This window comes from Hesperophylax consimilis, chromosome 25, assembly GCF_061612785.1.
Source record: "Hesperophylax consimilis isolate HC1 chromosome 25, BYU_Hcon_1.0, whole genome shotgun sequence".
NCBI lineage: Eukaryota > Metazoa > Arthropoda > Insecta > Trichoptera > Limnephilidae > Hesperophylax > Hesperophylax consimilis.
The window spans coordinates 28,055,417-28,080,643 of record NC_142860.1 but is presented as its reverse complement, the minus strand read 5'-3'; the positions used below and the strand labels follow the sequence as shown (position 1 = coordinate 28,080,643).

Sequence of the window (25,227 nt, the reverse complement as noted above, 5' to 3'; positions counted from 1 at the left end):
CTAAAAAAATAGTTAACTGAATAAGCGGTAAAGCGGCTATTTACTCCCTTTAACGGTTTTATATAAGGTGTCCGGGGGTAAAGTGCACCAATTTCGGAAGATTATTATACACGGTCATAGAAGTAAAAAAGGTAAAAAAATGTTCATAAGTTTTAAGGTAGTTATTTATCATCGTATAGGATCAACTCCCGAAGTTTGAGGACTTCAACCCCGGACAATCTGCATAGTTGAGAGAAATCTTCTTTAATTTGTTATAGTTGTCATGTTCTCGAGCAACACTGGGTACATATCAGTTAGTAATAAATACACGAAGAAAATTTACTAATTTGAAATATGGACAAATTATTCGTATTCCTGTTGAAAACGTGACAGCGAATGAATTGACAGGTTTTCTAACAAACTAGGAGTAAAACACGAATGTTTTATGAAGATGTAGGTATTTGGGTTAGAAAAAAATTGAAATTTTGTCGCATTTCATCATTATATGTATCAGGAAAAGCGCAACTGTATGAACACGTGTTCTGATATATTCTGAATTTACTAATGTTTTATTAGGAAATGGCTTGCTCTCACGTTTTTAACAGGATTTTAATAAATCAGCCATACACATTGACCGTCATGTAAAAATTAAAAATGGTGTGCATTCGATCTCGGAAGTCGAAATATTGGCAGTGAAAACGTTTTATAAATTTCACCAGAAGTAAGATAAAATTGAGTTCGGACAAACAGAAACGCCCATAGAACACTTCCATCGGTTCATCCCTCCAGTGCTTCTGATTTTGTTGGGTTTTCATCCCCCGACGGATTTTTTGATAAAACCACTTTGGTAGACGGGGCCAGAGCGCAAACATGACACGTATTAGGACGACAGGAGAATTTATGTACATTTCATTTTGGATTGGTTTTAGTTTGCAGTTTAACGAAACAGGCCATTTTCATTTATTTAGACGCTTTAATCAAAACCAATCATTTATTTTACGGTTTGAACGAATTGAGACGGTTTTTATGTGACCACTCCGTAGTAATTTGATTTTAAATTAGATTTTTTTTTTATGTCAGAGACTTTCAAACAAAAATTTAAAACAAAAAAGATACGGTTGCATCTAGAAATTGAACCTTTGCCAGGAAGTGACTCTACTACAGAGCTACGATTCTGAAATGCGACCGTACCGTTTTCTGATTTTTTTCCGTTTTTGAATCGTTAAAATTGTCTTCAAAGATTAAATATTATAGTTTGAGTGTTTAATCATAAAGTTAATCCAAACATTAAAAAAAATCATCCTTAACTTGAAAAAAAATCAATAGATGTCACACATTAAAATAAAAATGATATATTTATCAAAGAGGTGTTATGCCGTGTTGCGCTAACTCCTTCTTTAGCCGACGTTTCGGACAGCGTTGCAGTGTCCATCATCAGGGCAGATCCGGTAGATCACATCTTCGGATCTACCGGATCTGCCCTGATGATGGACACTGCAACGCTGTCCGAAACGTCGGCTAAAGAAGGAGTTAGCGCAACACGGCATAACACCCCAAAAACAAACAACAAAAATGCTTTTGGCCGTGAGAATCTAAAAACTTACCTATTTATCAAAGACACTATTCAGAAAGCATTTAGTTTGTGAATAATATTGCAATCATACATAAAGATGGCAGCCAGTAAAAATATGCGTTAAGAAAATGAAGATAATTTCGGTAGTTCTTAAGCCCCGTAGTAAGCGTTCAAAGATGGTCTGAAAGGGAGTTATGGATGTAGGAATGTTAGAGTGAGTGCGCTAATGTTAAAAAAGGATAATAATTAAAATATTTAATAAAATACGACTCGTTTGACGTCTATGTTTGTCGTTGTATGGAACTCTTATGGCATTCCATTATGCATACAGTGGACCCACAAATCGCCGCGTGCCATTATTCATTTTCAATTTTATATTGCCGCAAGGGAGCTTCAGTTTTCGCACACTAATGTTATCAAGTTTAATTTGTAGAACTCCATTTTATTTATTTTCGTTTATATATTCAACGATAATAATAGTATTAAATTTATATAAAAAAACAGTGAATTTGTGAACGAGTTCTGCTGTGTAATTATTACTAAGCGTAACAGCAGTTTCGCCTTCCGAAAACTGACAGCTGTTTTGCCTTCGATAGTTTGATAACGCCTTCGCAAGGCGAAACAGCTGTCACGCGTAGTAATAATTACACAGCAGAATTTGTTTATAAATATACTGTTTAAAATACGAAAATAATAAATAAACAAATATCATAATATTTTATGAAAATCCACCGTCTTTTTTTTTATGTGACACCTCACAAGAGCCCCCCGTCTGTACAGTGTAAAAGCAGGGAAGCTATGTGACCACCCGGTTAGTCAGCGTTGTTAAGGTTAAGTAAGGTTTAGTAATGAGGAATGCATAATATTATATGTTTTACTTTATTGATTTTATTTGTTTCAGATGGCAAGATGTAACCCACATCGATGATGTTTCCAACGCCATTAACACAAAATTCTAGAGAAATTTGTCTAAATCTATAGGCCATGAGTCTATCACCAGAGACCCAGGGTATCGACGAAGGGAGGGGAACCGAAAACCAAAACGTTAGAAAATCAAATCCCACTTCGGACCCCGAAATTAACGGAACCTCCATAGAGAATAACGAAGGAGAAAAAACAATCAAAAGAAACTCTGGAGATCTATTGAGATTGGTTTATGAACTACCAAGCGATTTCGCAGATAATGAATGGGACAAAAAGAAAACAGAAAGCCTAAAGAATAGCAACAACCAAATTAATAGCGATGATTATACGATAAAGCTTCCAACTACTAATGACAGGATAACTGGAACCATAATCTCTGCTAGAACCAAATTAGAAGAAAGATCCAACAATATGCTCAGTGTAACAACAAACGTTTCTTTAAAAGATGTGATGAACTCCAACAATGCTTTAAGACTGAATAGAACTGCCCGAAGTGAACTTGTAGACTCAGATAACGTATTTCTTAGTGACGAAGAAGGCGACCACAACAAGAACGAATCGAGTGACGGTGCAAGAATTGGCTTTAAAAATCAGACTATCAGTGTAACAGAGTGTACTAAACCAGACGAAATCAACAATAGTGTCAATTCAAACAATAAAATCAATAATCTTTTACAAAATAGTGCTCCAAAAGACATTCCGCCAAATAACAACACGATAGAAAGGCATAGTTTTTCAGGATCTTCTTCAACGATGACTATTGCAACTAGAGGGATGCCACTAAGTCCAACTTTGTACAACACGGGCTCCAATCGAAATTACTCTACAAGTCCAATTGATTGTTCCAATCCACTTTCTGATGTTTCTGAAGATGAGGTGGATGCTTTGAACAAGACACTCGCCGGCAATCCAGAGCTTTTGGAAAGGTGGTTGAGGGACAAAGCTACTCCTGATGTTTTGAGGAGGGTTCACGCTTTAACTGAGCCACCTCTAGTGAATTCTGGTTCTAAAAGGACTTCAGTGACATCAGAACTGTTCCAGCTATGGCTGGCTTCCTCTCCTGTGAAGGTGAGAATGATATCTTTGCTTACTGTAATTATAACGTTTTTTTTACCAAACGAGAAAACCCAGTGAACTAAGTTAATACGCTGAAACATGGGAGATGCCAGCAGGAAACGTATAGACTGTCTCCGTATTAATAAAAATCGTAATAATATATAGGTGGGGACTCTAAACGTCTTATTTCACTTCGTCCTTAAAGATCTACCGTCAATTGACTAAAATGATATTTTAGTTCGTCTGTCTTATCGTTCAAATGTTGATACTGGTCTTTTCAAAACATTTTGATAAAATGAAACAGTTTATATTGATAAGAGTGTTTTCTTTTATGTATATTTTTTTATCGGTTTACCCGTTTTATTCAAGTAGGTGTGTTTCGAAAACTCTTGGAAATGTTATCTTGGGCCGCGAGTTTCTTGTTGACGAAATTAATGGGAAAAGGGAACGAAAACGGTAATGCGTGAGGATGCCACTAGAATATTGAAAAGTCCTACCTTATTGATTGTATCCTCTTTGTCCCCTCGAAGAACAAAAAACTCAATGGCGAATTGATCTAGTTTGTACGTAAAATCGATTTGAACTCGTGACTTGTTGTCGGTTGCGCTGTAGAACATATACTGGGCAGGCACCTTTTGTCTCCTGGTAATATAAGGAGATCGGACAAGTATGATAAGTAGGTATGAATTAAAATTTGATTAAAAAAATATATTATGTTAATTGGCTGTATGCCCAAACAAGGTATTCCAATACTAAAAAGTCACATTAACAAAAAAATCAGGGAGAGAAGGCAGCCCAAATTTTATGACACCGAGAGAGTGTTTATTTTTTGTTATTTTTCTCCGATAAGTTCAATCTTTCTAAGAACTCTTATTGGAATAAGCGAAAAAAATGTTTCCTGTTTACATCGCGATAACATTTTTACTGAAATTCAATAAATAAGAAAAAAACATCGAAAAAAGAACCAAGCCGAAGTAAGTTATTTTATACGTTTTTGGTGTATAAAAATCTTCATTGAAATCGCAGCTTTTTCTTGAACCGAAACCGCCTCAAGCCAGACCTAGACACTGAATGTAATCATCCACTTATTTCGATAAGATCAATATTTCATAAAAATTGTTTCAAATTTTTCTTTAGTTTTGAAACGAGAATATGGTTGATTCCTACATTCTGGTCATTTATCCAGTTCCTACCTTTCCCTAATCATCACTAGTAGCTAGAAACTGTCGTAACATATTGTAAGAAGTAGTACTATCATGGAAGCACGTTGTTGTTGTTATTTGCTGAGAAGAAAAATATTTTTTTCTTTCGTATTTGTTAATTACTAGTGCGTTAAATTACTGTCGGTCTGTCGTAAAAACATAAACAAAAAAATAAAGTACATAATTGTGTTTGTATATCCGAACTCATTTGCAGATGCAACGTTGTAAGAGAATCAGTTATCTTTTTCCAATCCTCAATCCTGCATCTACTTTCGCCTAATTTCATCAAACATGTTTTTGTATTTTTAAAGCCGCGTCTCCAGCGACAACATTACCCCAATCATTGAACCAATTGTTTGTATTAACATGAAACATTGGGGCAGGGCCACAATACTCTTGTTTTCCGTGGTCAATGACCAGATTTTACAGTCCATTTTTCATCTGTTAAAAATACAAAAATAAATAAAGGAACTCACAGAAATAAGCAAACAAGAGGCCAACTTGATTCAGTGTCCTGACCTGGCTTGAGGTGGTTTTGGGTAAACCCTATAACTTATCTACATGTATCCCTTTAGTTATCATTCAAATATATCTTGCCCGTATGCCCAAAGGCTCCGGTTATTTATTTTATTGTCTTATTCCGTATACTTTTACATAAGAATGATAGCTGGTAGTTTTTTGTATAGATTTTGTCTCCCCAGATATTGGTCAGAGCGGACAGAATGTCGTGGTTTATGAAATTTAAAATATCAAAAAAATTATTTTACAGGGAGTAATAATAAGAAAGTTGATCGGCAGGACACACGAACGCCATTAATCTATGTAAAAGTTTTACAGATTTTAAGATTTAAAACTTATTGGCCTGCGGGATGGTGATTATTACGATAGTTCAATTATCTTCTAATAGAATATAATACGAACTCATAACCGTTCGGGAACAACCGACATGATATCTCTGTCAGATGGTGCAAATACCGCCACCTATCAAAAACCCTTGAAAATACATTAACTGGATAATAATAATTTAGTTCTACACACTCTACCGACATCTGGTGTGCGGTATCGAAAAAAAAACATTACATTTATCGCCAGGAAAACCACATCGGATATTTTGCCGAGTTCTGAATGTTTTTATTTGAAATTTCAGAAAATTATCTATCTGATTAAAGGGTTATTTATTTATAACCAGCTTAAGTTTGTCCACGACGTTACTCGGAAATAAGACAGAATTTTTAAAAAATCAGATGTAGACATTAATTTTTCTTTTACTTTGAACTTTAAGAGTGCAAATTTTCAACAAGTATCGAAATTCTGCTATAAGGGTGGGGAGAGGTTTAACGAAATCTGATGACAGTCATCTCGTTCTTGTTTTGAAGGTCAGGTATGCTAAATTTTCGTCAATCTCGGACTAAATTTATTTCGGTTGATATTGAAAATATACCATAATATTATTTTGTTTTTACTTAATAATTAATTATTTTGTTAATTTTATTGTGAATTCCAATTTTTTTTTTAAATCTTCCACTTGAGTAACCGCCCATCCCCTCACATAAACTCTAACTGACCAATTTCCGATGTTTTCTATGTTTTATGTTTGTCAAAAATGTCAATGGAGCATTCTTTAATAATAATAATATTTGGATGATTTAACCCGGACATAAAGTTTGTTATGAAGCGGTGTTAAGTCTTATTTAAAAGTAATTATTTAAAACACCTCTTCAGAACAAGTACCATTCATAGCATTAATTTTGATTAAAATTATAGAGAGCACGGTCTGGCAACAAATAGACCGCCGGGCAGTCTATTGTTTGTTTCCGTTTCCTTTTTTTGGGTACTCTGGAATTGTTACACGAGCGGGACGGCCGTGTAATGATCGCACAGTCAATTAGATTATAATTCATTTTTACCCTGGATGGGCGATCGTATTAAAAAAGTGTACATCAGTATTCCTGATGCGGGTTATTCGGTTCTTTTTTACAAAAACCAAGTCGGTGCAGGCTCTATTAAATAAACGTCCGTATAATGGATGACCGTGTGTGTGTTCGTGAAGATCACAAATAATGTTCTACTGAAGTTTATATACGCGATCCCTTGTAAATCGTTATTCCGCGGACTCCGGGAAATGAAGCATTCACCTCAAGTGGCGCGATACAAGCCGTATTTTTCTTAATAAGATACGGATAATAAAATCACAAGCCCGGACGGCACCCGCTCAAGTAATCTGCCGATCAGCTCAATGGATGGATTCGCTCCATTAATGTTACATAAACGATAGACCCGATACGCTCCAGAACCGCTTATCAGCCACCTTGTCGGAGACGCTGGACCCGTCTCCTGGACCAAAGCCCTGATGGTGCCAGCTCGATCTGTCTGGGACAGACCACCGCCGGCCGTATGGAAGCTCCCCGCTCACTTTCCGTAATTAAGTGGTTAATCAGTTTTAGATAGAATTAAGAACCAATTTTTGATCCCTGGGGGTAAGTGCCGAGTCATAATATGTAACATGTTTACTTAAATATATTCTCCATGTTTTATAATGTGCAAAAACAAAACTACTGCTTTCATTTCACTACAATCAGTAGAACCTGTAATCCTTTGTGTGCCCATGCCTTGGCGACAGTTTCATGCTCTGCCCATCCCGAACATTACTCGAGGACCGAGTATTGGCGCGCAGAAAATCTGCAAAGTTCGGGATGGCATTTAATATAAAATATGGCCGGTAACAATTGGCGCCTCAACGTGTTTTGGCTCGTGGTGATTGCATGTTGTGCTGATTTTGGTGAAATGTTTCATGATTAATTGACATAATATTGTATCACATATGTCAAGTGATTTGAATATTGTTTCATAACCTCAAATACACTCAGTATTCTTGTAACGATAATTCATAATTTGCGTTATTCTATGGTAAAATCTTGCGTAAACTTTCATCTTTCATGAAATCTATGATTTATCTATGCTTTTGTAGCTGTCAAATTTTATGTCAACACTAATTGGTAAACAAGATGATTATATGGGAGGTTATGTCAAACTGTCTAATTCATAATTATTTACGATTATTTTACGATGTCATTCACTTGTTTGATCAAGGCATATTTGCGTTTTATAATATTATTAGATTTTTACGCTAATATACATAATATTAAAAACATTTATGTCGGCGTTCTACAATACAAATTGTAAGTCCACATTACAATCGATATGCGTTTTAATTACTCGTAAGTCAACAAACACTCAATATTATTTATATACATACCTACGTCATTTTTTTTCGCCCAAATTAAATGATATCTTTGATTGACAATTACATTAGGCCGACGTTTAATAACGTTTCACAATATAATAGGGTGGTCCATTTTTCGCAATTCTCATTAGGGTGGAGCATATTTTTTTTTAACAATTTTTTTTTGTTTTTTTTCACAATTGTACAATAGAAGTTGAGCTAATATTACGTCTAATGATACTACAGCCGTCAATGAAGAGTTTCTTTTGTTTTATAAACAAAAAAAATTAAATATTTATTTTTCTCTTCTTTTACTTCTTTCTTTCTATCTGAACATCAAAGAACGTAATCATGTCTTCACCAATACCAATACCAAATATCAATGGGGCTTCGAAGGAGGTTCTCATTAAAGAACTTAAAGACAGGAATATTGATCCATCGTCGACTTCTCATGAGTTACGTTTACAGGCGCGCGCTTATAATAAAGAGATTAAAATACCTGCTATAAGTGAAGTGAATTCTGAATCATCGGATTCTGAATTAGACGACACAACCATTAAGAAAGCCCACATAATTAAACAAACGAAGATTATTTATAGAGACTCACACTCAAATAACGTAGACGGTTGGAAACTGAAATATGACGGAAAAAGTAGTGTAAGGGAATTCTTACTATTAATTGAGGAGAAATGTAGGACAAAAAATTTTAACCAGGATCATCTTGTACGCGTTTTTCCTGATCTTTTAGAAGGTTTAGCACTCCTGTGGTTCAGGTCTATTTACACTCAGGATTTGAAATGGGACGATCTTTCAAAACTTTTGATAAGACAATTTGAAGCAAACGACCTTCAAACAGATCTTAAGGTAAAACTATTTAACATGACACAACCTAAAGGTATGTCAGTGCTAGAATTCACTCTCAGAATGAAGTCATTAAACAATATGCTTGAAGCTAAACTACCGGAATTAGAACTTTTGCGGTTGGCAAAAAAAGCTTTATTGCCTATGTATACAAATTTACTAGTCTCAAGAGATATATCGACATTCGATCAATTGACTACTCATGCAGGCAACTTGGAATCTTATGCAACACTGTCGGATGATTTCGTATCTTTCAACGTTTCTCAACCAAAAGTAGACTTACCTGTCACTAATAAACCGGAGAAATTTGATAGTACTGCTAGACAAACACCTAATTTTAATAATAATAATATGCATAGACACCAAGGTTATAGCCAAAATCAGTACAGAAAACCAAATAACAACAATTATTCCAACAACTATACTAAAGTTAGTCTTGGAAACAGAGATAATAATTATAAATACAATAAACCGTCTTCTTCTACTTCTAACACTTATACAAAAACTGCACACGAAAATTCTAGAACGTTTTACAATAAACCATTCTGTTCATATTGTAAACTATCGGGACACGTTATAGAAGATTGCAGGAAGAAAAATTCAAGGTCTAACAATCCTAAAGTGGGAGCTATCAATGACAAAGCTCATAAAAAGTCAAAAAACTAGGTCGGAGTCTCTCTTGCTACAAGCCGTCCTTGGCGCAGAGGAAAAGCGAGTGGGAGAGTTGGCTCCGAATAGTTGATAAATTTCTTTCATCCCCATCAACCGGAACAGTGGGCCCGCTGCCACGGGAGATGGCTATTGAAAATGATAACCGTCCTTATACTTATGTACATATTATAAATAATTTCTACAGTGGAATGCTAGACAGCGGCGCTTCATTGTCATGTCTAGGAGGCAATAGTTATAAAATTTTTAAGGAATTAGGTATTAAGTTAGTTAAAGTTAAGTTTAGTGTTTATACAGCGGACGGTTCAAACCAACCAGTCTTAGGGACAATGTCATTGCCGGTCACGTATAAATCATCCACAAAGGAAATTCTTTTCTACGTCATCCCGACATTGTCGCCTTCAATTATTCTAGGAGTTAACTTTTGGAAGGAGTTCCACATCGCACCGGAACTGTTTTCGAAAGCTACTCTTCCTGTTTCGGAAGGAAATATTAGTGGGTTGCGGGCTATTCGGCCAGCCTCATCCCTAACTATTGAAGAGAACAGGGAACTCTCTAAAATAGTTAAAAAATTCGAGTCAATTTCTTTTGAAAAAAAGGGGTTAGGTCTAACACACTTAGTTAAACACAAAATAATTACAACAGGACCACCCATCAAACAGCGGTATTACCCTCTTTCACCCGCACGGCAGAAACAATTAGAAACAGAAGTTGATGAAATGCTAAAATTAGGGGTTATTCAACCTTCTCGTTCACCATGGTCCAGTACATCTTTGTTTTCTAAGCAGTTTTAAAAATTTTATTATTAAGAATTGAATTTTACCAAATATATTTTTGTTTACTTTATTATAATTATCTTGTCATGTTTGGAAATGGTATACTTATGTTAGTACTCTTGATATTTTGTTTAATAATTTCATAGTAATTAATGATACAATTATAAGAGCTGGTTCAGCATATGTCTTTTCCTTAAATTCCTTCTATAACTTTAGTTATATTTAGTAAAAGTAAGTTTTATCTATAAATTAGTACAATAATACAATTTTCTACCAATTGCACCATTTACAACAATGGATGTATACTACTACTAATTGCACCACATCTATAAGATTGGTTGTTGACAGTTCCACTCGATTAAACCACCTTACACACCTGCGTGTGTGTAAAGGTTAAAAGTTTTTTCTACTATTACGAAATAATGCTTTCCAAGGATGATTATTTTGTCTTATTGTATAAATTCTCTTCGAAAGACTTACCCAATAACCAGGTCAGGTAGAGTAGATAGAATTTCTTCGAAGTGTGTTTTATCTCCAACGGAGAAGTAGACTCAGTGAAAAGTGAGGGTTGGTTTACCTCCCTAAAAAAAAAGTGTTGCCTGAGTGGCTTATCGCCCTATTAAAGGGCCAGTGAAGCTTTAACGCTTAAGTTGTTTAGATGTGTTGAGAAGAACAATAATATTTTTTTATATACCTACAGGTTTACCTACAATTTTGTTTAAGAATATTTTCCGTCACAGATGTAACGCTAACGGCAGTCTTCGACAATCGTCAATTTATCATCACCCGGTATTCCGATACTGTGGGTGCTTGCAGACTCCGTTCACGTAATATCTTCTAAAATTTGTAATTAAGTTACATTAATCTTAAGTTATCTTTAAGTTCTAGAATGGATGAATCGCAGGCTCAACCATCCGGCTGCACGCTCGATGGGTGCGATTGAAGCTGCGGCACACCCATTCATCATAAGTTTTGCTATCCAAATCGTAGATTTTGTCTTATTCCTTACTTATCTTACAAATTATGATGCTCATGTATAATTGTTGATTGTTTTTTTAGAAACCCAGAGGATCTTTTCAAGCTTAGTTATTGCAGTTGTAGTTTTTTTTAGAGTTGTATTAATGTTTGGGGACAAACATTTGTGTGGCGCGGGGGGTAATGTTATGAAGCGGTGTTAAGTCTTATTTAAAAGTAATTATTTAAAACACCTCTTCAGAACAAGTACCATTCATAGCATTAATTTTGATTAAAATTATAGAGAGCACGGTCTGGCAACAAATAGACCGCCGGGCAGTCTATTGTTTGTTTCCGTTTCCTTTTTTTGGGTACTCTGGAATTGTTACACGAGCGGGACGGCCGTGTAATGATCGCACAGTCAATTAGATTATAATTCATTTTTACCCTGGATGGGCGATCGTATTAAAAAAGTGTACATCAGTATTCCTGATGCGGGTTATTCGGTTCTTTTTTACAAAAACCAAGTCGGTGCAGGCTCTATTAAATAAACGTCCGTATAATGGATGACCGTGTGTGTGTTCGTGAAGATCACAAATAATGTTCTACTGAAGTTTATATACGCGATCCCTTGTAAATCGTTATTCCGCGGACTCCGGGAAATGAAGCATTCACCTCAAGTGGCGCGATACAAGCCGTATTTTTCTTAATAAGATACGGATAATAAAATCACAAGCCCGGACGGCACCCGCTCAAGTAATCTGCCGATCAGCTCAATGGATGGATTCGCTCCATTAATGTTACATAAACGATAGACCCGATACGCTCCAGAACCGCTTATCAGCCACCTTGTCGGAGACGCTGGACCCGTCTCCTGGACCAAAGCCCTGATGGTGCCAGCTCGATCTGTCTGGGACAGACCACCGCCGGCCGTATGGAAGCTCCCCGCTCACTTTCCGTAATTAAGTGGTTAATCAGTTTTAGATAGAATTAAGAACCAATTTTTGATCCCTGGGGGTAAGTGCCGAGTCATAATATGTAACATGTTTACTTAAATATATTCTCCATGTTTTATAATGTGCAAAAACAAAACTACTGCTTTCATTTCACTACAATCAGTAGAACCTGTAATCCTTTGTGTGCCCATGCCTTGGCGACAGTTTCATGCTCTGCCCATCCCGAACATTACTCGAGGACCGAGTATTGGCGCGCAGAAAATCTGCAAAGTTCGGGATGGCATTTAATATAAAATATGGCCGGTAACAAGTTTTTGTGAAAAATCACCTCAAGGGCGCTGTACAAATATATCATACATTTCTACAATGATCTATGTTATTACTAACTATATATGGAGATGATATATAATACAATACTTACCTGTTAGGTCACTTGAGATTAACACTTAATTAACATTAAGTAATTGTTTATTAGCGAAATTTAGATACATGATTAAGGACATGATTGGATATAACTGGAATTTCTCTCAGGAATGATATATTTAATTTAAGAGTATGACAGCTTAAAAGGGTAAGTTTTTAGTTTAGACCTGAATTCTGTTTAACGTATTATGGATCTTTGTTCCGGAGGGAGTTTATTCCAAGCGCGATCACCAAACTTAGTATTTGGCTTGCGCTTAGGTTCTATCAGGCTGCCTACAGCTGATGATGTTGCTGATCTAAGAGCTGACTGCCTCAGACCAGTGTTTTCCGGGACGCATAGTTCAGATATGTAGGGTGGGGCCAACTCCAAACAATGTCAGCAATCACTGGTTTAGTATAAGTCAAGTATGTCCCTTAACAACCTGTATATTTTAATATTTTTGTGTTGGCAGATAAAAATAATTAATTTAAAAAAACATCGTTTTTGTTTAAATGTTATTTGACACGATTGAAATTCGGGCAAAGCTGGATACGAAAGCCAGTTAACTAAATGATTGTTCAATTTACAAAGTAACATGTAAAAACAATCTATTTATTTTCTCACATTACAACAGCACTCCAATTTAACCGCCTCCCATCACGAGATTGTACATTCCAAAGGCACGAGACTATTTCCTTAATCGTCCCAATTATAATTTAATGTTGATGAGCAGTGTTACTGTTACTGTTACTGTACCTGGTGCGAGCTCACGCAACCCCTAAATGTTACTACCGCCCCGGGGGCGCTAAGCGATCATATTAATTACTAAAGTAATCAACTGCAACCCCATTTACCCGTCGCCCAAAACAGTAAGATAAACACGCCACAAGAATGAGTTGTTTTGATAATGTTGACATCAAACACAATGTTCGAATAATTTAGAAAAAATTGTAAGAAAGGCTGTCAAGTCGGAATAATTAAAACTAGAAAACCATCAAGATTTGCAAGGCCGAATAGAGTAAGACTTTACTATTAAAAAAAGTCTAATAACTCCTTTTTTTAATATTCTTGCGGTAAAACAACACACAAATCATTAATTTCCGTTAGTAGTGAGTTAGTGAGTACCGCTAACAATCGTCTCCTTTTGTAAATTGTCGTTGCTCGATGGCACTGACTTGATCACGTGACTCGTCGCGCACCAAGGCCTCTCGCGTAGTCGGCCCAAAATTTAACACACGTCAGAAAGAACACAGTGGTTTCCACTGAGCAGTATCCTGTTCGGAAGTAAATTGTCATTGCTCGATGGCACTGACTTGATCACGTGACTCGTCGCGCACCAAGGCCTCTCCCGTAGTCGGCCCAAGATTTAACACACGTCAGAAAGAAACACATTGATTTCTTTGTGCAGTATCCTGTTCGGAATTAAATTGCAGACTTTTTACTATGAGCGAACACAATATCAATTCTAATTATTCACGTCTGCCGTGTATGATGCGCGTGATCTGCCGAGGATTTTAACGTATTCATACCAACTATACAATTTTTTGTAGGTCGAAAGACAACCAATATAATGATGCTGTTATAGCCCGAGGAAAATGAACTGTGTTCAATCAGGACACGATTCGGGGAAACCGTCTACAAAGTCACTGACTGCTTTGTAAAAGTATTTACACTTCGTTAATGAAATTGTTATAGAAATTATATAGCCGAGCACACTGGGGTGATAAAATGTTATACAAATATGGAATACTAGGTAAATGGTGGCATAATAAATAAGGAGACAGGGTATTAAATTAAATCTCAGGTAAGATAAACTTAAGGCAGGCGGCTATAACACTAATGTGAGCAGGGTAAATAAAAACGAACAAGGTGTCTTTCACACTAGAAGTAAAATCTGTTTAAGTAAAAAAATACAAATCTTGTAAAGTAAGAAACTAAATGAGCTCAATGAAAAGTGGCTAAATAATAAGTTAATACTATATAGTCGGTCTCCGCACCCTCCATCAGTGAGACATCTCGTGCCCTCACCTATGCTGCTAAAAGATGCTGTAACAGCGGGATGGAGCTGCCAACAGGCCCCTAGATCCCCTAGATTGACCGGCTGTTGCCGAGGCCATTAGGTCCTGCGCAGCATGTTGTCAGGAAGTAGTTCTCTCATACGCATTTCAAAAGCCCCGCGAATCTAATTAAACGGAGATGGTTGGCAACACTAGTGGCTTGCGCACATTGCACGGCGCAACCCACGCCAAACTCCAACCGCTTTTTGGACGCCGCTAGCCGCCATCACTCGGAATCTAGCTTTGGTCTCAACAAAATGTGTGGGCAGTTTGCTACGAGAACGCTCTCGGACGCTAGCTTTGGTCTAGACCACATGTGTGGGTGTTTTGCTATTAATCCGGTCTCGAACGAGAAGTGCCGGCTACATCATTGAAGTCTGATACGCGCACGATGGCGCGTATGGACAAGCATCACCTTGGTTGTTACTCCACCATGACTGAGAGTAATACCTCCAGGGTCCTTCAACTCCTGCATCACCTGGAACGGCTCACGTAAGCGTGTTACTTAACCATTGCCCCATCATATGCGTTTTTGTAATGTCTGTTAAACAAGCTTGCCAGCCAGAGCAAATACGAGAGAGATTGTTCAATTCTAACAGCCAGGAAATAATTTAGGATGTTAACTGTGTCCCCATCTGTATTATACAATGTACCTGTTGCCTGTGCATCCAACCATTTATCATAGGAGTTTCGTTTGACGAGAGAAGTGTAGTCTGGATTATTGATAAGTCCCCCGTGTAAAGGCATTTGCCAACCCTTCCTGAATAATTGGACTCTCATAACTCTACGCTGAGCTGCCTTCTTAACAATGCCGCTTACATGGAGCTATAACGTGGGGAGCTCCATCCCTAACACTGGCGCCCTACGCAATCCCCCCATTCCTAACAATGTGTATGTTGACATCAGGTCTCCGAGGAACGGAGATCGTGCGGCTAAACAGGTGCACCACTCCAACATCTTCAAAAGATGTCGACGCTTGTCTTCCATTTCTTCATCGTAAACATCGTGCTCGATGGCGTCCAGGGCTTCATGCTGTGATGGCTCGAATGAACTTTGATTATAAAGGTCGAAGTGTAAAGTAGTAATTTAATTTATTGTTATTAAGTTTAATTTGTAGAACTCCATTTTATTTTTTTATTTTTTATATATACAATAATATTATTATTGGGTTTATAAAAACAGTTTATTTTTAAACAAGTTCTGCTGTGTAATTATTATTACGCGTGACAGCTGTTTCGCCCTCTGAAGGCATTATCAAACAGTTTGATAATGCCTTCAGAGGGCGAAACAGCTGTCACGCGTAATAATAATTACACAGCAGAACTTGTTTAAAAATAAACTGTTTTTATAAACCCAATAATAATATTATTGTATATATAAAAAAAAAAAAAAAAAAAAAAAAAAAAAAAAAAAAAAAAAAAAAAATATAGTAATTTAATGACGATAATAATGATAAGTGATTGCTTCGAGCAGCCAATCAGGTTTGACCAATCACCTTCACTCACTCACTAGACCGATATCTTCGAACTTTTTGTATAAAACAAATTGGTCCTAAAAAAACATAGATATGTTAATATATAGACAGTAAAATTCGCATTCGGGGTCTAATTATTATACTATACACTATACACCAATGAAAAACTGTGAAAGTTTATAGTGATAATTTAAGTGGATATAGTTAGGCACTCATATGACGTCACAATATTTCGTTTCCAATTTTCGATCGGAGTTATATCCCCCTGGAACGAATTCTATGCCCATTTAGCCTTCCCGTGTCCCTTCCACAAATGGTCAGCCCCACCAACTGCACAGGGACAAATATCAATGACACCAATATTATAATTGAAATGACAGGTACCTAAAGGTCACCACTCACATATAACTTGATAGTGATCTTTAAATAAAGAAGCCCATACACCGAACAACCATGTTACTGTTTTTAGATACGTAACAAAATTTCCTCCCAAAATAAACGTAATATGTATTTAAATACGGTGCGCGAATTAATTAATTAATTTTGTTCTCATTCCGAGCTTCCGACAGAAATAAAGTTGAACAATAAAATAAAACTTTGTTTACGAAAAATTTATTTTTAAGGCGATGCACTACGTCGTGTAGTATTTTAAATTGAGCCGCTATCAATAACAACCCTTACGTAGATGGCGATAATGTTTAAATTCCCGCTTAACACCATCCGCCTATTTTGATTTATGCAAGAAAAAAACATGGCCAAAAAGGCACTTTTATTTTATTTTGTGGATGTCCAGGCACAAATATTTAATTTTTTTTCGATCATTTTATAAATAATTTAATTTGCCACATTATACAATAAAATCATTACCGAAAATGGATTCGTAAGTAGGAAATTTTGAACTTTAAGGCAGTTTTCATAGGCCTTATACATAATTTTGAAAAAGATTTATCTGAAAAATACTCGATTATTTCAAAGGCCAAGATGTATTCTGCTCGCAGGATTTGATTAAAGCATCTGAAAAATTTCTAGGCGACCAAATTTTTAAACCAAAAACACATGATTTTGCATTAATACGTATGGCATCGCCTTAAACGTTTAGGTACAATAAAACTTATTATTGATTCGGTGAGTGACTTTTATGACAAAGCTGTTGCGATCCATCCTCTCTGCCTACCCTTGCGGGAAAACGGCGGGATGGTTGGTTTAAGGTGAAGAACAAATTAATCTGAATCTGGATTTGAAGCAGCAGATTGATGGTTCTATAAAGTTTTTTTACTAGGTAAGAATAAGCTCGTCGAATGTAATACTTCTATGCCTACGTTCAGACAATGCACGCCCGCGCAACGCACCGAGCCGCTTCCAACTTGCAAATAAGAAAGAGTAATTTACTAAGGGTGTTCACTCGAAAGGTAAATTTCTCTCTAATTCATAAACAAAAAATTCTAACTATACTAGCTCACGTGTACCTGGTATAGCTGGGGGATATCTTTAAGAGATAGATAGATAGACATACGAGTATACTATTGTGAACTCTTCTGTAGACCTTTTTGAGATATACAATTCCGTCATACATTATTTTGATAATAAGAATTAGGCGCACAAACAGACAGACGCGGATAGCGACTTTGTTTTAAACTATTAAGAGATTAAAGATTACAAAAAAAAATAATAATATTTGTGTTTGAAAGGATCTTGAGACAAAATATTTATAAATATTTATTGAGAAAAACCGCAATTTGTAAAATTTAATCATCGAAAATATATACCTAATGACAATATTATAATATTGAAGGAATTGAACCCAAGATCTTAGCCTTTCCGGGGCTGTTCTTTTTCGAAAATATATTGGAAGAATAATGCAATCATACATAAAGACAGCAGCCAATAAAAATATGCTTTAGAAAATGAAGATACTTTGGTAGATCTCAGTCGAAGTATGATAGAGTTAAATATGTATAGGATCGAATCAGCTCAGCGGTAGAGCAAAGCCCCGGCAAGGCTGAAGGTATGGGTTCAGTTCCTAGATGCGACCGATTTTTTCTAACTTTTCTGTTTTAAATGTTCGTTCGATTGATTGTTTCAATCGTTAGATGAGATCCCTGAGGCGTATGTGTGATAAAAAAATATATGATCGTGTGAGAAATGTCGAGATCCGCAAAAAATGCAAAGCTGATGTAAGCGTAATGAGTAAGATCAAGAAAGCTACGCTTAGATGGTTTGGGCATGTAGAGCGAATGAGCGGAGAAAGGAGTGTAAGAAGAATATACGATGCAAATGCGAATGGTAGCAGAAGTCGGGGACATACGAGGAAGACATGGCACGACCAAGTGAATCAGATACTTGAGTCGGGCCATGTCAAGAGTCAGAATAACAGAAGAGTATGTATGAGACGATATATTTATTTATTAACGGACATCGTCCAAATTACAAAATAATAACACGAAAACAATAAAATGAAAAATACAGGATAAGACAAAGGTACATGAAAGCAAAGACATAAGGCAGATATAATATAAGAAAATAAAGTGACAAGTCGAATCAAGTCAAGACTACGCCGTGGGTCAGGACCACGGGACACTTATAATATTCCGTCACTTGTTTAGCGACCGGCAAAAATCATTCACTTATTCCAAAGAAGTTAAGGTTTTGACTTGAGTTGACCAGTCTACACATTCTGGACAATGGTGAATAATATCCAAAATTTGTCGAATGATGGTTGAGGAAGAGCAGTTCATTATTTCTGAGTCTGTGCGAGGGGATATTGAAGGGAATGAGTTGCAGTAGAGTAGGTGAATCAATAATACCATTTATAATTTTGAAGAAGCAAATGAGGATATTTCTTTCCCGACGGACTTCCAAAGGAGAGAGGTTTAGAGTTAGTTCAATTTCATCATATGAGTATTTGCCTTTTTCTAATCCTAGCCTCCTAGCAATCCCTCTTAAGAACCGATGTTGAACAGATTCAATGCGTCGAATGTGGACAGCATAAAAAGGAGACCAGATTACACAAGCATATTCAAGATGGGGGCGAACCAAAGAGCAGTAAAGAGTTCTAAGGGTATTTACGTTTTTGAAGTCCGAAGTGATTCTAGTGATGAAACCAAGTAGTTTGAAGGATTTACTAACGATTGCAGTTATGTGATCCCGAAAAGAAAGCTTGCTTTCTAGAGAAACACCAAGGTCTTTAACAGATGTAACAGTTGTTAAGCAAATATTATTAAGTTTGTATTCGAAGACAATCGGTTTTTTCGATCTATAGAAGGACATAATTTTACATTTATCGACATTTAGTTTTAAACAATTAATTTTACACCAATCATAGAAAGAGTCGATATCCGATTGGAAAAGAAGGCAGTCATCGTGATTTTTAATTATTTTTAGAATCTTATTGTCGTCCGCAAAAAGCCAAAAGCTTGTATGAGAGAAAATACTAATAATGTTGTTTATAAATAAGTTAAAAAGAAGCGGCGCTAGATGTGCTCCTTGAGGTATATCGATACGTTACTTCAATAATAGTAGACACAAGGTTGTTTAATTTAACTCATTGTTTTCTATTGCTTAAGTAAGAATTAAAGAAGAATAGCAAGGGGTTTCTAATACCGATAGCATGTAGTTTGGCCATAAGGATTGAGTGGTTTACTTTGTCAAAAGCTTTAGAGAAGTCGGTATATAGAACATCTATTTGTGGGTTATCTTCTAGGCCATTGACGATGGAATTGGTAAAGGATAGTAAGTTAGTAGTAGTAGATTTAGCAGATCATGCTGTTGCTCGATCAGTACGTTTTTAAAGATAGGTGTGATTTTCTTCGTGATTATTGACTCAAATATTTTAGGAATATGGGATAATATCGATATGGGTCTATAGTTTTCTACGTTCGACTTATTGCCGGATTTGAAAATAGGTCTGATATAAGAAACTTTCCAGGAGTCCGGAAAAGTGGCAGATGATATTGACAAGTTATATAACAAACAAATTGGCTTAGATATAGTAAATTTACATTCCTTCAGTAATATTTCTGGAATATCATCAGGACCAGTGCTTGTTTTGCTGGGGAGATTTTTTAAGGAGTTAAAGACATCTATGAGTGTGATTTGGCAATTATTTAAATCAATAGTATTAGTATAGTTGAGTGGAGGGATAGTGCACGAGGTATCAGAGTAGACGGAGGATAAGTGTTCAGCGAAAAGGTTAGCAATGTCGAGACCGTTGGTAGCATGATTTTCATTAAATGATTTTCATTATTTTGATTTTCATCATTTTTCATTACTTGGAGGGAGATCATTATCGTTAGATCAGTACGTTTTTGTTTAACAAATTTCCAGAATTGTTAGGGTTAAGCTTTAATTGTGTCTCGATGAGTGTGTTCGATGTAGGATTTGTAGCACCTAACAGATTCAATTTTGGATAGTTCTCTTAGCTGAGAAAATTTTTGATAATATGTTAAGTTGTTCGTACATTTGAATAATTTGTGTATTTTCTTTTTCTCGATTATCAACTTCTTTAGTTTCATGCTGAACCAAATGGGAAACTTAGGCTGGGAATAAGTTCCCTTAGGTACAAATAAGTCTATGGCATGAGTTATACATTCGTTGAATTTAAATGTACCATCGTTAATATTGATGTTCGATTCAAGAAATGTCCAGTCAGTTTGGGCGAGATATCTGTTCATGCTAGTATAGTCACCTTTGTTAAATTTGTAGTGGTATGTAACCGTTGATTTTAAGGTAACATTTTTGAAAGGATTGGTGAAGTTGATATCGAGTGGTGGGTGATATTTATCTATTGGTAGTAATGAGTCCGGAGCTTCACTTACACAAACGCTAGGCGTGTTAGTAAAGATCAGGTCAAGACAGTAACCTTGACAGTTATGGATCGAGTTTAGTTGGAACATGTTCAAGTAGGCAAATAGATTCATTATTATGGAAGCTTGAAGAGAAATATTACTAGGAGTTTTCACACCATGATTGTCATTAAGCCATATTACCTTCGGTAGATTGTAATCACCGCAAATAATTAATGAATCGGCATTTATGGAAATACGTTCAACAGCTTCAGTATGTGACTTGTAGATATCTGTTGAAGAGGATGGGGGAATGTAGACACAACCAATGACAAGTTTCTTGGAGCCAAGAAGAACACAAACAAATAGTTCTTCAGATACATCATTACGAGAATCAAGAATTATCGAGTCATTTGGTCTTTTATCTCACTGTTATGCTGACGATCAGCAAATATACTTTTACTGCTCACCAAATGAGATCGACTGCCTAAAAATTCGCACAGCTGAGTGTCTAGAAGCAATCAATCTCTGGATGTCCTCAAATAAACTTAAGCTAAATCCTTCAAAAATGGAGTTTCTCTGGGCAGCCACACGTAGACGCCAACATTTAATAGAAAACTCACCAATCGCTATTTCCGGCAACGACGTAACTGCTAAAACAACCGTCAAACTTCTGGGAGTTTATCTGGATTCAGACCTTTCTTTAAAAAGTCAGGTAAATAAGACCGTTAGCACGGGGTTCTTCTACCTTAGACAACTTAAGTCAGTTCGTAGGAACCTTTCAACAGAGGCAACTAAATTACTTGTGAACTCATATATAGTATCACGTCTTGACTATTGCAACGGCATTTATGCAAATCTTCCTAAATGCGAAACTGATAAACTACAATCAGTGTTCAACGCCGCAGCAAGGCTTATCACCGGGGTACCCAAGTTTTCGCACATTTCGGAGCACCTCCGAAATCTTCACTGGCTGAAGTGTCCTGAAAGGATCCAGTACAAGCTATGCTGGATGGTGTTTAAAGCTATCAACGAAATGGCGCCACCGTATATTACTGAGCTATGCATTCCGGAAAATACTGGTCTAAGGCAGTCAAGTCTTAGATCAGCGACATCATCTGCAATTGGAAGGTTTAAAGAGCCTAAGCGAAATCCGAACACTAAGTTTGGTGATCGTGCATTCGGAGTATCCGGCCCTAAGACTTGGAATAAACTTCCTATGGAGTTGAGATGTATAACCAGCCCAACAGAATTTAGATCCAAACTAAAAACTCACTTTTCAGACACTCATTTCCATAAATCCGTCATTCTATCCAAATATTTCTTTTTTTTCATTTTTTTATACTGTAATTGTTACATTACCTAGCGGTTCCGTTTATTCAATTTTTCTATTAACTTGCCTACCAATGGACAATGGACAATATCAGCGGGAACATAACAAGTCAATCGGTTTAATTGTTGGCAGATGAATCATCTAAATGCGTTTAAGATTGACGATTGATTTTATTCATTAATTTCATTCATTCAACATATATATCCAGCTAACAATAAAACACCCTAATATAATGGAACTTCCTTCTTTTTCTGGCGTTAGTAAGATTAGATTGTTAATATTAATTTTAGTTGTAAGTTGCTAAATATGTAAATACTCGTATATATGTCGTTAAGATAGTAGTTATAGGCCTTAGTCGTAAGTCACTAGATATAAGTCTTAGAGATAAGTCAGTAGTTCTAGTATTAACTATTTAAGAAATATATTTGTACAGCGCCCTTGAGGTGATTTCTCACGAAAACGGCGCTATATAAATTAGCCAAATATTATTATTATTAAGAATGTGGCAAGAGTATTTTTTTTAACACATATCATGACCCCGCCACCTCTAGACTTGTTTGAAGATGAAGAGCGGTCACAGTGAAAAATATTATAATTATGCAGTCCAAGTTCGGTTGAAGCAATATTGTCTGATAACCATGTTTCAGTGAAACATAAGAAATCATAAGGACTTATGTTTACGGAACATCTGAAGGCATTTAGTTTAGTATTGGGACCGCGAATATTTTGATAATAGGAATAAAAAATTGTATTACTGGGATGACTATTCCGGTTATATATGAATGTGAATGAGGCAAGGAGTGTATGGTGTGACCGAGTTGTTTGGTGGTCCGTCCTCTCTGCCTACCCCTGCGGAGAAACGGCGTGATGGTTAGTTAGTTAAATGCATATAACCTTGTCTTATAAACATTAGTTTATCATGAAAAAAAAATTAAAACGTTTTATTTTTTTTCATTCGAAATAATTACCTTGTTATTACCTAACTAAAAAGTTATTATTATATATGTTTTAGCGAAACCAGTCGATATGTAAAATAATAAATAAAGTTCGTGGTTATGTACAGGGTTTGCTTAATTTAAAAATAAATTTAATTCACTTATTTAGCCGTTTTTGTAAGATGAAACAATAGTAAAAGCAACTAATAACATTCGTGATAGGATTAGTAGTTCGTTAGTATATATCTTTGTTTACATCGTTCACAGTTTGAAGGAGAGGTTGGGTAAACGGACGAAGGTACAGAGTGAAATAAACAGAGCGAAGAATTATAAAATTAATTGTTTCAGTGTTAATTATTATTCTGGGACTGGGATGAACCTAATTCTGTTAGCGCCGCACACATTTCAAAAGATATCCGATATTAACATACATTTATATGGGGCACACTGGAATGGCCCTCAATAAGGAACTACAGTCAAAATGATTATTAAATTACCCAGATTAATGTTATATTAATATTATTAAAATGATTATTAAATTAGTCGCCTGTAATATCAATACAAATTGAAAGTATCTTCATAGTAAAAATAAATTCCGCCTACGGGAATTGAACCCGCGCCTTCTGATGTCCGATCAGACGTTCTGGACCACTGAGCCACGTCGTTATATTATATTTTTTTATGATATTTTAAATTTGCTTTGATATTACAGGCGAATATTTATTAGCCAGTTTATTTAACGTACGAAAATTGTTGATAATATTATTTTTTAATTTGACTAGTTTCTTATTGTCATACACGTCGAATTTCGATATTAAAAAAGTTTAAAAAATTTTCCTTACAAATTATTCAATTAGTGCGCTGCTTGTTTCGCAAGTTTTGATGCCAGAAAAAACACAACATTTTTGACAAATCCGGCATTAATAATAACGTTAACGGATAGAAAATTGAAAAATTATTAATAATTTTTATTATCTAAACGGCGTAAGAAGTGAAGTTACAGTTTTCTCAATAATTTCTTATTGAGAAGGAATGTTTTTTTCAATTTTATGTTAACATTTTCGTTTGGATACAAACATCTGAAAGTAATTTAACATACAAGGTTTTCCAATAAGAGGTATTATTTTGAATAACCCGCTATTTCGGTAGATGTTACTTTTGAAGCTGTCATTTTTTGATATTTGACAAGTAATAACTACGCCATTTATAAAAATGGAACGATACACGCTTCAAAAAAGCATTGAAATTATTAAAATTCACTTGAGTGAATCAAATGAAAATCATCTTGAGTGATGAGGCCCATTTCCACCTCGGTGGCTTCGTCAACAAGCAAAATTGTCGCATCTGGGGCTCGGAAAAAACAAGAGTTATTATTTAAAAGACTCTTTATCCTCAACGTGTGACTGTTTGGTGCGGTTTGTGGTCCGGCGGAGTCATTGAACCTTAGTTTTTAAAAAATGAGGCTGGAGCAACAGTTACGGTAAATGGATCGCTATCGAGAGATGATTAATGATTTTTTATGGCCGGAATTGGATGGTATTGATCTGGACAACGTTTGCTTTCAACAAAACGGTGCTACGTGCCACACAAGCAACGAAACCATTGATCTTTTACGATTGAATATCAAAATAACACCTCTTATTGGAAAACCCTGTAGTTTCGACGTCACAACTAAGAAATATAAACCACATTTGAAATACCTCGGAAGCATTCCTAATTTCCATTAAAAACTTCATCGTCGTTGGAACTTGTAAGTAAACTCATTTAGAAGGCTGAAGGATTAAAATTCTGTTAGGGCCCAATAATTCCCGGATGGCGTACCTAATATTTTGTATTACAATGGTTAACGTCTTATTCCTTTGTACACCGTAAAGTAATTACGTCCGGGTTAAATTAATGTCTGGCCAGGATGAAATAAGATTATGCTTCAAAGGAATTCTATTTTAAACGAAATTAACTGATTCTTATTTAGCCCAAGACTAAGATAAAAGAAATAAGAAGCATCTCGTTTCAAAAATAAAGAAAATGATAAGTGCTTTTATTATGAATTCAGTTAAACCTAATTCTAATC

At 35.8% G+C, this 25,227-nt stretch overlaps 1 protein-coding gene across 1 annotated transcript in view; it reads left to right on the top strand.

Annotated features, from left to right (window-relative positions):
- Positions 1-2,536: 2,536 nt before the first annotated feature.
- LOC149411761 (cGMP-specific 3',5'-cyclic phosphodiesterase-like) overlaps positions 2,537-25,227 on the top strand; it is a 341,390-nt gene continuing 318,699 nt past the window's right edge. Inside the window, exon 1 of the mRNA XM_089646730.1 lies at positions 2,537-3,544. Within this exon, the coding sequence (XP_089502856.1) occupies positions 2,537-3,544 (1,008 nt within the window). The remainder of the gene's footprint in view (positions 3,545-25,227) is intronic.